General features: G+C 48.3%; 1 protein-coding gene across 1 annotated transcript in view; it reads right to left on the bottom strand.

Annotated features, from left to right (window-relative positions):
* The window catches only part of Adamts7 (ADAM metallopeptidase with thrombospondin type 1 motif 7), a 45,676-nt gene that overhangs the window by 32,104 nt on the left and 1,968 nt on the right, over nucleotides 1–11,604 (bottom strand). Inside the window, exons 2-4 of the mRNA XM_005366645.2 lie at nucleotides 3,640–3,995; nucleotides 1,837–2,002; nucleotides 1,203–1,381 (exon numbers count right to left, since the gene is read on the bottom strand). Coding sequence (XP_005366702.1) covers nucleotides 1,203–1,381; nucleotides 1,837–2,002; nucleotides 3,640–3,995 — 701 coding nt within the window. The remainder of the gene's footprint in view (nucleotides 1–1,202; nucleotides 1,382–1,836; nucleotides 2,003–3,639; nucleotides 3,996–11,604) is intronic.

Raw genomic sequence — 11,604 nt, 5'->3', positions numbered from 1 at the left:
CATCCCCACACCTGCACATCTCCACACCTGCACATCTTCACACCTGCACATCTCCACACCTGCACATCCCCACACCTGCACATCTCCACACCTGCCCATCTCCACACCTGCCCGACTCCACACCTGCATGTCTCCACACCTGCCCTACACCACACCTGAACTTCTCCACCCCTGCACTCACACCGCCCCCACCCAGCAGTGACAAATCAGTGGCCACCTCCCTGGGCAGACCAGATTCAGCAAATGAGGCTTGAATGAGGCCCCTGAAGCACAAGGCCTCAGAAGCCTTTGATCCCTAAAGAACAAGGAGCTGATGACGGTATCCAAATCATGAAAGGCTGCCTCAGAACTACACTCGTTCACGAGGATTCGCACAGTGGGACTGTGATGTTAGCAGGTGGACACCAGCCATGCCTGCAGCCCCTTGTTTTGAGCTCCGACTTCACAGCCATACATCCTAGCTGACCTCAGAGGCACTTCCTAGAGTGGCAGCAAGCAAACCCTGGCCTTGGGGACAGACAGAGCTGTATGGAGATCTTTTCTCCTGGGAAGCCACAAGGATCAGCCTGGTAGCCCCTCAGGGAGAGATCTAGGAAGGAGGTTCTGACTCTGTGGTCCCCACGGGAGTGGATAGATCAGCCACAGTGCCCACTGGGTAGCCCTTTGGAGACCCTAGACTGCCTTGCCTACCTCTGTCTCGCCTCACTTTGACTTGCTAAGCCCATGCACCCCAAAGTCTCTGTCATCTCAACTGTCAGGTGGAGTCAAGAGCGGTTTGTCCAGCCCATGAGGTGTTCCTGCCCTCCGCAACTCACAGACCTGCCCAAGGTCACCAGCTAAGCTAAGACACCCTAAAACTAAGCAGACAGTCTAAGGCATGAATATGTCTTGGGTGGAGCTATTCTGGTGAGGTGTGTCTGTCCCCAGCACTTAGTACAGATCCTGACATAAAGCAGGAACGGATTTGTCCTGGGCAGAGCGTGTGAACCAACCAGACCATGTGCTCTTGAGCAGGCACAGGGCTGCGGTGGCCCAGTCTTCTCTCTAGTCTTGGGGCCTGGAAACCTCCTTCACGCTTCGAACCTGATCCAATATCTAGAAGCCAGCCTGTCAGCATTCCTACCCATATCAACTTCTGTGTGCCATTTCAATGCCCCCTCCTGTGCCACCCCCCTCCCTTGTAGCAACTGCAGCAACCTCACCATGTTCATGATCGTCAACACGTAGCTCTCCACTTGCGGTTGCCCATGGTATTCTACCATCTTTGCATCCGCCACCACCAGGGTCTCCACCCACTTCTCTTTGCTGATTGATCGCTGCTGCCTCCTCTTCTGCCGCCGCTGTTCCCAACGCTCTCGCCGATGCTCCAGCTCTGGGGACACTGATGGGCAGAGATGGAGTGGGTGAGATCCCCCAGGTACTGAGCTAGAAGGCCCCAATAACACAGGTTAGTTAGTCTAGAGTAGAAGCAGGAAAGAGAGGCAGGAGGCTCCTCACCAGTATCCCTGCTGGGATTGGCTATGGACAGCCCAGCCAGCTGAGGAGGAATGATTGATGGAGTCAGAGACACCCTAAGCAATATGTAGAGAGAGCGGAGGAAGAGGAAGTGTCAAAGTGAACAGAGGAGGTGAGCAGCAACAGGAAGGACACTCCAGGGGGCCTGTCAAGGCCATACCACAAGTCAATGAGACATCCAAGGCTATGATAGAATGTCGGTTTGAATGCTGCATGCCTCTAGTCCAAGGAAACTGGCCATGAGGGTATTAAGAGAGGCTTCTAGAAAGGACGTGTATCTGAAGATCATCCCCAGCCACAGCTCCATAGGGAGGTACATACCTTGTACTCCACAGGTGCCTGGAGCCCTTGAGTGATCCTGCTGGCCCCGCTGTTCAGGGACTTGGTGCTTGTATACCATGTGGGGCTGGGCATGTCCAGTCTGAGCTGGAACTCCAGGCAGAGGCTCAATGAAGTAGTCCTCATTGGAGAGCTGGAACACACCTCTCTGGGGAAGACGCACCAGGGTCACAGGAGGGCTGGCACCTGGTTGCCTTCCCACAGACTCCAGAGGCCTGCCCTACTCAGCTGGGCCCCACCTCCCCAATCTGAACCCACCACAGCCACACAGGGCGGCTCCCTCCTGCTGGTCTATTGCTAATTCTTTCCTCGCCATTCTACACAGCCAAAGACTTCAAAGCAAAGCTCTGGCCCTTACTAGAAGTCTCTTGAAACTTCTCCAAGGATTCTGCTTCACCTCCATTAGAAGGGAGAAAGAGATCTGCATCAGAATCTGACAAGATGACATCTTACACAGTCCCAGACAGCCCTCCTGAGTCGGGTGGCCCGTGGCCAGGCCCTCGGGATGCTTTGCATCCCCTTTGCCAGCCAGTGTTCTCCAGCCACCATGCCCCCTCCCAGCTGGCCACTGCTTCTCATCAACCTCTTCAGTCTCCCTGAGGCAATGAATCATTCCAAAGGCAGCTCTGTCATACCCAAGCCACCCAGTTGCCATGACCACCGAGATATCCTGCTTCATGGGTTCATAGCTGGCCAGAGAAGTGAAGCTGGCAAGAGCGCTTTGGGTACATCTGCCTGGCATAGAGTTCAGAGAATAGAGGGTTATGGGAAGCATCCAGGCAGCCCACCATCTCTGGAGCAAGCGTGGGACTCCAAGAGGGAAGGTGTCACCTCCTTAAGACGTTCCCACTAGCACCAATTAGACCCCTTGGGTCACACAGAGTACTAGAAAGTACATCTGCTTTAGGGACTACAGATGGGGTTTTGAATCAGCCTCCCTGAATGATTGGGATTTAGTGACCAGCGCAAGGTCCTCTCAGAGTCTGTTTCTTAATTTATGGAATGGGAAAGTGATCTCTGCTCAGCCTCCATGCAGGCTCAATGAGAGGAACTACACCTGAGAAGCAGGCATGGGCTCCTAAAGCAGAATACATTACTGTACAGAGAGGGCTCTCAGGGCTATGCAGCCCAATAGTGCATGCCAACTATTCCCATAATTGGTCCCATAGTTTTCACCTGAGCCATTCTGCCTGAGAACCCTTTGAAAGCAGTGGAAGACTGTGTGTACACACCTGCACTCCTGCTAGACACACTAGGGTGCTTGAAGTTACAAAAAGCAGATGAACACTGCCTAGAATGGAAGCTGCTTTAGCCCCCGGTAGTGGAATCTCACAGGCAATTAGGGCTGTAGCAGCAGCAAAACTGTCTTAGAGGCTGACAAAGGGAGAAGAGAGGGATTGCAGGAGACCTCTGGTCTGGGCTCCAAGTAAAGGCAAGGGGTACCTAAGTGAGTCTTCAGAACCCCCCAAGAAGTAAGCACCCAGTGTTTACTTGACCTCTGCAATCTGTCTTCCATATGGGGGTCTCTGGGCAGCTTCTATCCTACCCAGGACATTTTCAGAAGTTCAAGAATTGGGTCCAAACCTTGGCAAAAACCAAGGCCAACAGGTATCTGACTCATTTAAAGCTTTCTGCCATTCAGAACAAGAAGGTCTGCACTGTCATTTCTGTCTCCTTCATGAACACAGAAGCTAGCAAAGGAAAGATATGTTGACAGAAGCCACCAGGCAGAGTCAATGTCACGCCAATCCCAGGCCCTCCCCACACGCATCCCAGAGAACTCACTAGGCCATCACAGGCGCTGATGGCTGCAAAGCCACCTTCCAGCTCAGGGTCCTGCACATCACCAAGCAAGTGGCAGGTGGGGGCACGGGTTCGGATGTGCATATGGCCTAGGCTGCTGCGACGCCGGATCTCGCTCACAAAGCCAGGTGCCAGGAGATAAGGGTTGGTGGTCAAGTTGAAGAGCAGCTCCCGCCCTTGGTACTGCAGCTGATAGAAAGCAGACGAGGCCTGGGTGGCAGACACATCTCGCTTACGCAGCACCCGTGGCCAGAGCTCATAGGACAGGAAGGAGCCCCCAGAATCCACTCGCACGGGGTGCACAATATCCAAAGCCGACCGGCCCTCGGTTACGAGACCTGCAGAGAGAAAGCAACATTCGGGTCCGAGGCAGACTCAAAGTTCTAGAGCAGTGGTTCTCAGCCTTCCTAATGCTGCAACCCTTGAATACAGGTCCTCATGTGGTGGTGAGCCCCAACCACAAAATTATTTTCATTGCTACTTCGTAACTGTAATTTTGCTGCTGTTATGAATCATAATGTAAGTATCTATGTTTCTCAACGGTCTTAGGCAACCCCTGTCTTCAACCCCAAAGGAGCTGTAACTCACAGACTGAGAACCACTATATTAGATGATCACCAGAGACTAAGAAGGGGGTAGCTAAGAAATGGCAGCTGGGGTCAAAATGCCTAGACTTAAATCCCTACCGCGGCTAAACCTGATGAGGCAGGCTTGTAGTCCCAGCATTGAGGAGTTTCAGGAGACTGAGACCACATAAAAAATAGGAGGGCAGTCCCCACTACACAACAGCACCCTGTCTCAGAAGAGCAAAACCAAACCCCTTTCCATGCTTTTTACCAGCTTTGCTATTTCATCACCCAGTGCCTCAGTTTCCCCATCTGAATTCTTACAGTAACTTTTTATTTTCTGTTTTGTTTTGTTTTGTTTTGGAGACAGAGTTTCTTTGTATAACAGTCCTGGCTGTTCTGAGACTCAGTTTGTAGACAATGCTGGCCTTGAACTCACGGAGATCTAACTGTCTCTGCCTCACGAGTGCTAGGATTAAAGGCATGTGCCACTACTACCCAGCTTCCTGTGGTAACCCATCTCTCTCCCTGCTTACACCTTGGGAGCACTCTGTCAACTCATTTTCAATACAGCAACCAGAAGGACTCATGATCTCACTCCGCTCTTGTTACCGTGGCTACTCCCGTCTCACTTAAAACAAAATATAACGTTACCACAGTGGCGCACAAGGCCCTCATCAATGAGACCTTCTTCAACCACTCCTTGCTTCCCTCTACTAGACTGCCCAGTCCCTTGATGTCCCTCAGCAGGCCAGATGTGTCCCCACCTCAGGATTTTGTTTGTTCTCTGTGTCTGAATAGTCTTCCTTCTGCCTTCTACCATCATTTTTCACCTCTGCTCTGAAGTACTGTGTTGATGTGTGAGTCCCCTCTGTGTGCTGTGATTACCATTAATGAATAAAGAAACTGCTTTGGACCTATAGCAGGGCAGAACTTAGGTAGGCAGGGAAAACTAAACTGAATGCTGGGGGAAGGAAGGCGGAGTCAGAGAGAACCCATGGAGCCGCCACCAGAGACAGACATGCTGCAACCTTGCTGGTAGGCCACGAGCCTCGTGGTAAAATATAAAATAATGGAGATGGGTTAATTCTAGATGTAAGAGCTAGATAGCAATATGCTTAACTAATTGGCCAAGCAGTGATTTAATTAATACAGTTTCTGTGTGGTTATTTCAGGAGTCTGGGCATCCGGGACACAAACAAGCGGCCTCCTTACAACACTGTGTTGTCAGAACAGTAACTGCCAAACCTGGTCTTCATTAGCCCAACAGTCTTCACCAAGACTCACACCATTTTGAGTACCAATGTCAAGATAGACTGACTCTACCTCCTGTTTATACAAGTGAGCAATTGCTGTTGCCAGCACAGCTTGAGGACTAGCTAATAACTAACTTATTTGTGCCAATAAAGAAAGAAGCACGTGACTATACCAAAATGATGCCAGAAACAGCAGACCTGGGAGCTTGTCCGATCAGATGGATCCTTCTCATTGGAACTTGCCCAAAGGAGCCCTAAGACTAAGATGTAGTAGGCACACTGACTAACCACCACGTAGGTCATGAGCCTTGTCTAGGAAAACTGCCATGATGAAGGATCTTCACCTGTCCTGGGGCTTCAGTTCAAAAAGTTTGTTTGTTGTCTGTTTGTTTTCTATCAGGGACATATGGCACATTCAAACTGACACTCAAAACCGCTGCCACCTTGACCTGCATTTCCTAACTCTGAGGCCTGAACAGCTCTGTGGCTAGTAGTCTTGACATTCATGAAACTTACTTGGTCCTGCTTTAAAGGCGGCTGCCTCTTTAAGGTATTCTGTGACATGTATACATTTTTGTGTGAAGTACAATGTGCCAGCAGAGAGTTAATATTGGTAGTTGAGATGAGAATAGGGGCTGGGAGGAATGGCTCCATTGGTAAAGTGTTTACCGTGCAAGCAAGAGGACCCAAGTTCAATTTCCAAAACTAAGATTTAAAAAAACCAAGTGTGGTTGCATGTCCTTGTAATCCCAGAACTGCAGGCAGACAGGCAAACAGGCTTCCTGACCTAGCCTAATCATGAGGTCCACGCCAACAACAAGAGACCCCACCTCAAAGGAGGTGGACAGCAATCCTTAAGATGACACCCGAGGTTGTCCTCTGACCTCTGGTCATGTACATACATCACACACACACACACACACACACACACACACACCTACATATTTTTAAAGAAATAACAAGAATAAAATAACCTGTTTCTTGCAGGCTGGAGAGAAGGCTAAGTTGGTAAGGAAACCACTGCACAAAAGTGTCAACTTCGGTTTGGATCCCCAGAACCCACATATGAAGGTGGGTGCAGTAGCAGACACCCGTAACCGCAACTCTGAGGAAAGGGGTATGAAGACAGGTCCCTGAAAGTCACTGACCAGCCAGACTAGGTGTATCAATGAGCTTTAAGTTCAGTGAAAATCTCACTCAGTCTTTTAAGGTGGAAAGCAACCGAAGAAAGACAATATCTACCTGTGACCTCCACATGCATAAATACACAGACAACCATACACACATACATTAACAAGTACATGTCCACCCCACATAGAGCAAACCTGTTTGCTGATGACCATGAATACCAAGGGAAATTTGGAACACTCGGTGGATTATGGCCAAGAAAGTTGATGTCATTTCTTGCATTGTGTCTGTTTCTAGCATGGTTCACGCAAGACAGCCTCCTTCAAGTCCTTGCTCAAACGTCTCTCTGTGAGGACTCTCTTGGCCATTTTATTTTAATATTGTGACTCACTGGGTTTCTCTGTCTGCCTTCCCTGCTTTATTTTTCCCATAGCAATGATACACCCCATCACTTAACATTTTTTTGTCCGTCCCTTTGTTCTCTCTCTCCTTCCAATGTCATCACTTCTAGCAAAGTATGCATCTTTATATTGTTTGCTGTGGAATCTTTTTTTAAGGGCTAGAAGTGTTTGGAACTTCATTGTTTTTTAGGAAATATTTGTTGAATGGATGTGTAGAAAAGAATAACAATAGAACTTACAGGGGCTCTTCTGAGGGCTGAACGTACTGAACCACCCTACACACAGCAGTGTCTGACCCACTGGACTCAGCAGACATTGTTAGGATTGTTACCAGCCTCATGGATTAGAAAATGTGTCTTCAGCCGCCTGTGGGGTACACAAGTGTCTGCTGGCCCCCTGGGATGGGGAGGATAGCCACCTAGATGGGGCTATCTGGTGCCTTTCTACTCCTGTCTCAGTGGAACACCCTTGACTCTCTGTCTTGAAAAGAGTCCATGTCAAAAGACCTCACTCAGCTCAAGCCCTCGGGGTTTGAAAATCTCTCTCTCTCTCTATCACTGTCCCCTTACATTGCCCAGAGAGAAAAAAGATTCTTCATATTGCTTATTAGCTTGTTTGTTTGTTTCTCAGGCATCCCTTCTCAGAAAAACATGTGTAAATGCCTAAGATACAAGGAAGACCAAGGAAGTCTACTGTAGGGAGGGAGACACAGCTATCAAAAGAACCTAGAAAGTAGAGCACAGAATTCCATGGTCATTTATTGGTTCGCTAAGCAAGGTCTAACCATGGTGTTAGCAACTATAGTGACTTTGAAGCAGCAATGAGCATCAAGGCTTATTTCAAAGCATCTGCATCAGTGAGACAGTGAGAAACCTATTTGTGGAGCTGGGCAGTGGTGGTGCACGCCTTTAATCCCAGCACTCAGGAGGCAGAGGCAGGTGGATCTCTGTGAGTTTGAGGCCAGCCTGGTCTACAAGAGCTAGTTCCAGGACAGGCTCTAAAGCTACAGAGAAACCCTGTCTCGAAACACCAAAAAAAAGAAATCTATTTGTGAGACTGGAGAGAAGATTCTGAAGTTAAGAGCCTATACTGCTATTGCAGAGGACCTGGGTTCAGTTCCCAGAGCCTACATAGTAGCTCACAACTACCTATAACTCCAGTTCCAGGGGATCCAACACCCTTTTCTGGCCTCCTCAACTACACACATGTAATACACATACATACACTTAATACATGCAAAATAAAATAAATCTTTTGTTGATGTTTTGTTTTGCCTTTTGAGACAGGGCTTCCTCTGTATAACAGCCCTAACTGTCCTGGAACTCACTTCGCTGACCAACTGGCCTCAAACTCAGAGATCCCCTTATCTCTGCTTTCTAAGTACTGGGATTAAAGGCATAAGCCATCACCACCCAACTAAACTACTGTGGAGCTGAGAAAGGTAGCCCAGTCAGTAAAGTGCCTGCCCTGCAAACATGAGTTCAACCCCCAGAACCCACATAAAAAACCCAGGCCAGGTGATGCACACTTGTAATCCCAGCACTGGAGAAGTGGAAACAGGAGGATCCCTGGGTCTTGCTGGCCAGCCCACCTAGCTAAAGTAAATGATAAACAGTGTCTCAGTGGAGGTGAATGGCATTCCTAAAGATGACACCCAAGGCCTCCACACACAGGTGCTAATATTGAGATCCACTGGTAATGTTCTTAATTAAATACTCATACTCCATAAGTTAAATGTGTTGGCCATATTCATAATTAAAGAAAGTGCTAAATATCACTTGATGTTATAAAAACTATAGGTGTAATATTTTCCAATCCAGGTTCATAGCTTCCTGGGATTAGGGGTCCCTTGGGCTGAAGACTCTAGCCTGACATACCAAGAACTTTCAGGTAAGGAAGCAAACAAGAGCTCAGAGCGGTAAAGCGGGCTAAAGCCGCACACTGAGAGTGAGAGAATTCAGACTTGACCCCATTTCCCAAATGGCTTCTCTTCAGTAACATCACTCTATGCTCTCAGTGATCTGCCTGTTCCTCCGCTGTCACTATGGAGAAATTTGATTAGATAAGTGTCCTAGAAGTTAATAACTAGATTTCAGAAGAAAACTCGGAGGGCTGAGTAGACAGCTTGGATGGTAGACTGATGAGAAGCATACATAGGAAGCCCTGAGTGCAATCGCCAACTTTGCCAAAACCTTGTCCTGGTGGCGCACACAGATCCCAGCATTCAGGAAGGGAAGGAGCGAGGATCAGAAACCCAAGGTCATCCCTAAGTACACGGGGACCTTGAGGTCAGACTGGGTTTTTTAAGACTCTCAAAACAACAACAAAAAACTCTCTTGTGCAAATCTACCTACCTTGGTGTTCTGGGTCCCCTGTTCTTGTCCTCCGGCCCCTCCCCTCTATGAAGGGCCTAGACTCCAGGCACACCCAGAAAATTTACTGCTCTGATTCACTGAGGTTTCATCCAGTCCAGGTGCTACTCCTTAAATATCTGGCTGTTCACAGCAGTGACCTCACAGGCCCACAGAAATATTCTGGTTCAATTCTCCTGCAGAGAATCCTGAGCTCTCTTTGCTGCCACCTGCCAAGTTGGAAGGCTACGCCTACTCAGAGGCTTGACTGTGGCCATGTTACAGAACCAGATCCTCCCTCCATCTGTTGCCAGAACTCACGCAGCGTGCCCCTCACATGCCAATGGTGTGCCTCTGCTCAAGACCCTGCCCTGCCAGCAAGTGGCTTCTCAGAGTCATGGGACAAGTGAGCTGGGAAGAATGTGTAGCAGCTCTGAGCAAGGCTTTCCAATCAATGAACTTCAGGAGGTGGGGGGTAAGTGCAAAGAGTTCCCAGACTTCCTGGACAAGACTTTCTTAAAAACAAATTCCCAGGCCCCATCCCAGACACACTGAATCAGCATCTCTCCAAGAAAGAGGATGAGGAAGCTTCTTTTTTTTTTAGCAAGATCCTCAGGGAACTGGACTTTGAAGGAAGTGTGGAAATCTCCCACTGGGAGTGATCTTGGCTCACTGACCATCAGCAGTACCTACAGAGCTTTGAAAAGCTATAGGCACCTGGGACCTAGCCCACTGACTGCTATTCTGTAGGTCTTGGGCTCTGGGGTCCCAAGATGCATATGCTATGGCTTCATACCTTCCCAGGGATTCTCGCTGGGTTGCAGGAGCTGGCATGCTTACTACCTTGGCATCCTAATAAAGGTATTTGAGACTACTATCTCCTGACCATAAACTGCAGGCCTGTTTCTATTTATCGGCACAGATATTGAAAAAAGAGTTAAGTCAATTTCCAGTGTTTAAGAATTATATGATCCTTACACAAATGTTTCAATCCCAGCCTTCCTTGAAGTCTTGTCATCTACACATATCAGATCTAAATTTCTACCTATCAAAAGTGGCGGGAGGAAAGCAGCAAGTTCGTCTTAGAGGGCTCGTGTTCCCCATCTGTCACTGTCTCCATGACTGACTATTGTTCCCAACACTCAGGCTGAGTATAGATAAGCTGCCGGTTTGCATCGTGTGTGTATTTTTCTTCATTCAGTAAAAAACTTCATCTCTAACCAAACTGGGTAAAACAATAAACAGGCCGAGAACGAACTGTTTATAAACAAATATATCTCTACATCTCTCCACCAGCCTTGTTTGCGCATTTCTCTTATGAAATGCTGGGTTCACAATGCCTGGTGTAGCCACAGTGCCCTCGGCTACTAACTGCTTGGAATCATTTGGTGATCCAAAACCCAGTGAAATGCAAAAAGCACTACCCTACCCTCAAAATAGAGAGGTTGGCACAAGGCATTCACAGTCCCACCTCCATTCTATGGGCACACCTACCCTGACACAGTATAGAGAACGTCCAAGCATGGGAAGGAGATGCCCCTTGCATATACTGGGATTGGTTGTGATAAAGAAATCTTGGTCAGAGACTGCCATCGAAAACCTCGGGTCCTCAGGCATGCTCAGCATGCATCTTATGAACTGAGCCATCTCCCCAGCCTTAAACAGTATCAAAAGATAAGCATGGTGAATGAAAAGATAAGTAATTTTCAGTAATGCCAACCGGAAGACCCTGGTAGCTTCCAGGGTCTTTTGGTGGCTGAAACCATCAGCACCTAGTGGCAATAAAAGATAATTCAGGTTCAAATGCACTCACCGACCTGTACCTACACAGGAGCAGAGCATCAGAGCTGAAATTCCCTTGGAATAGCAGCTGGCACCAGCCAGCAGGGTGCCAGTGGCTCGTGGCCAAGTGTCCTGCCAGGTCAGAAGGTCTGTCTCATTAGGACTAAGCACCTGCCACACCACACACACTCCTGTGATTAAAAACTCTTCATATCACTGGTAGGTGACAGCTCTCACTTCAGAGTCTCTCTGCCAGAGAAATGCCAACCTTGTGCTAACCCTCACCTCCCTATCAAGAACCTAAATTACGATCCAGCCCTTCAAATGACCTGCAGCACAGCCAGCTCATATACACAGGGCTCACATAGCAATGCAGAGGGAAATACAGCCTGGCAACCCTGGGGTCCATGAGAAAAAAATAATAATACGCATTTTTCTTTTTTTTTCTTTTTTTTTTTTTTTT

This window comes from Microtus ochrogaster, unplaced genomic scaffold (assembly GCF_000317375.1).
Source record: "Microtus ochrogaster isolate Prairie Vole_2 unplaced genomic scaffold, MicOch1.0 UNK12, whole genome shotgun sequence".
In the NCBI taxonomy this organism is placed as follows: domain Eukaryota; kingdom Metazoa; phylum Chordata; class Mammalia; order Rodentia; family Cricetidae; genus Microtus; species Microtus ochrogaster.
Note: the sequence above shows the minus strand (reverse complement) of the source record. Positions and strands in the feature narration are given on the sequence as shown.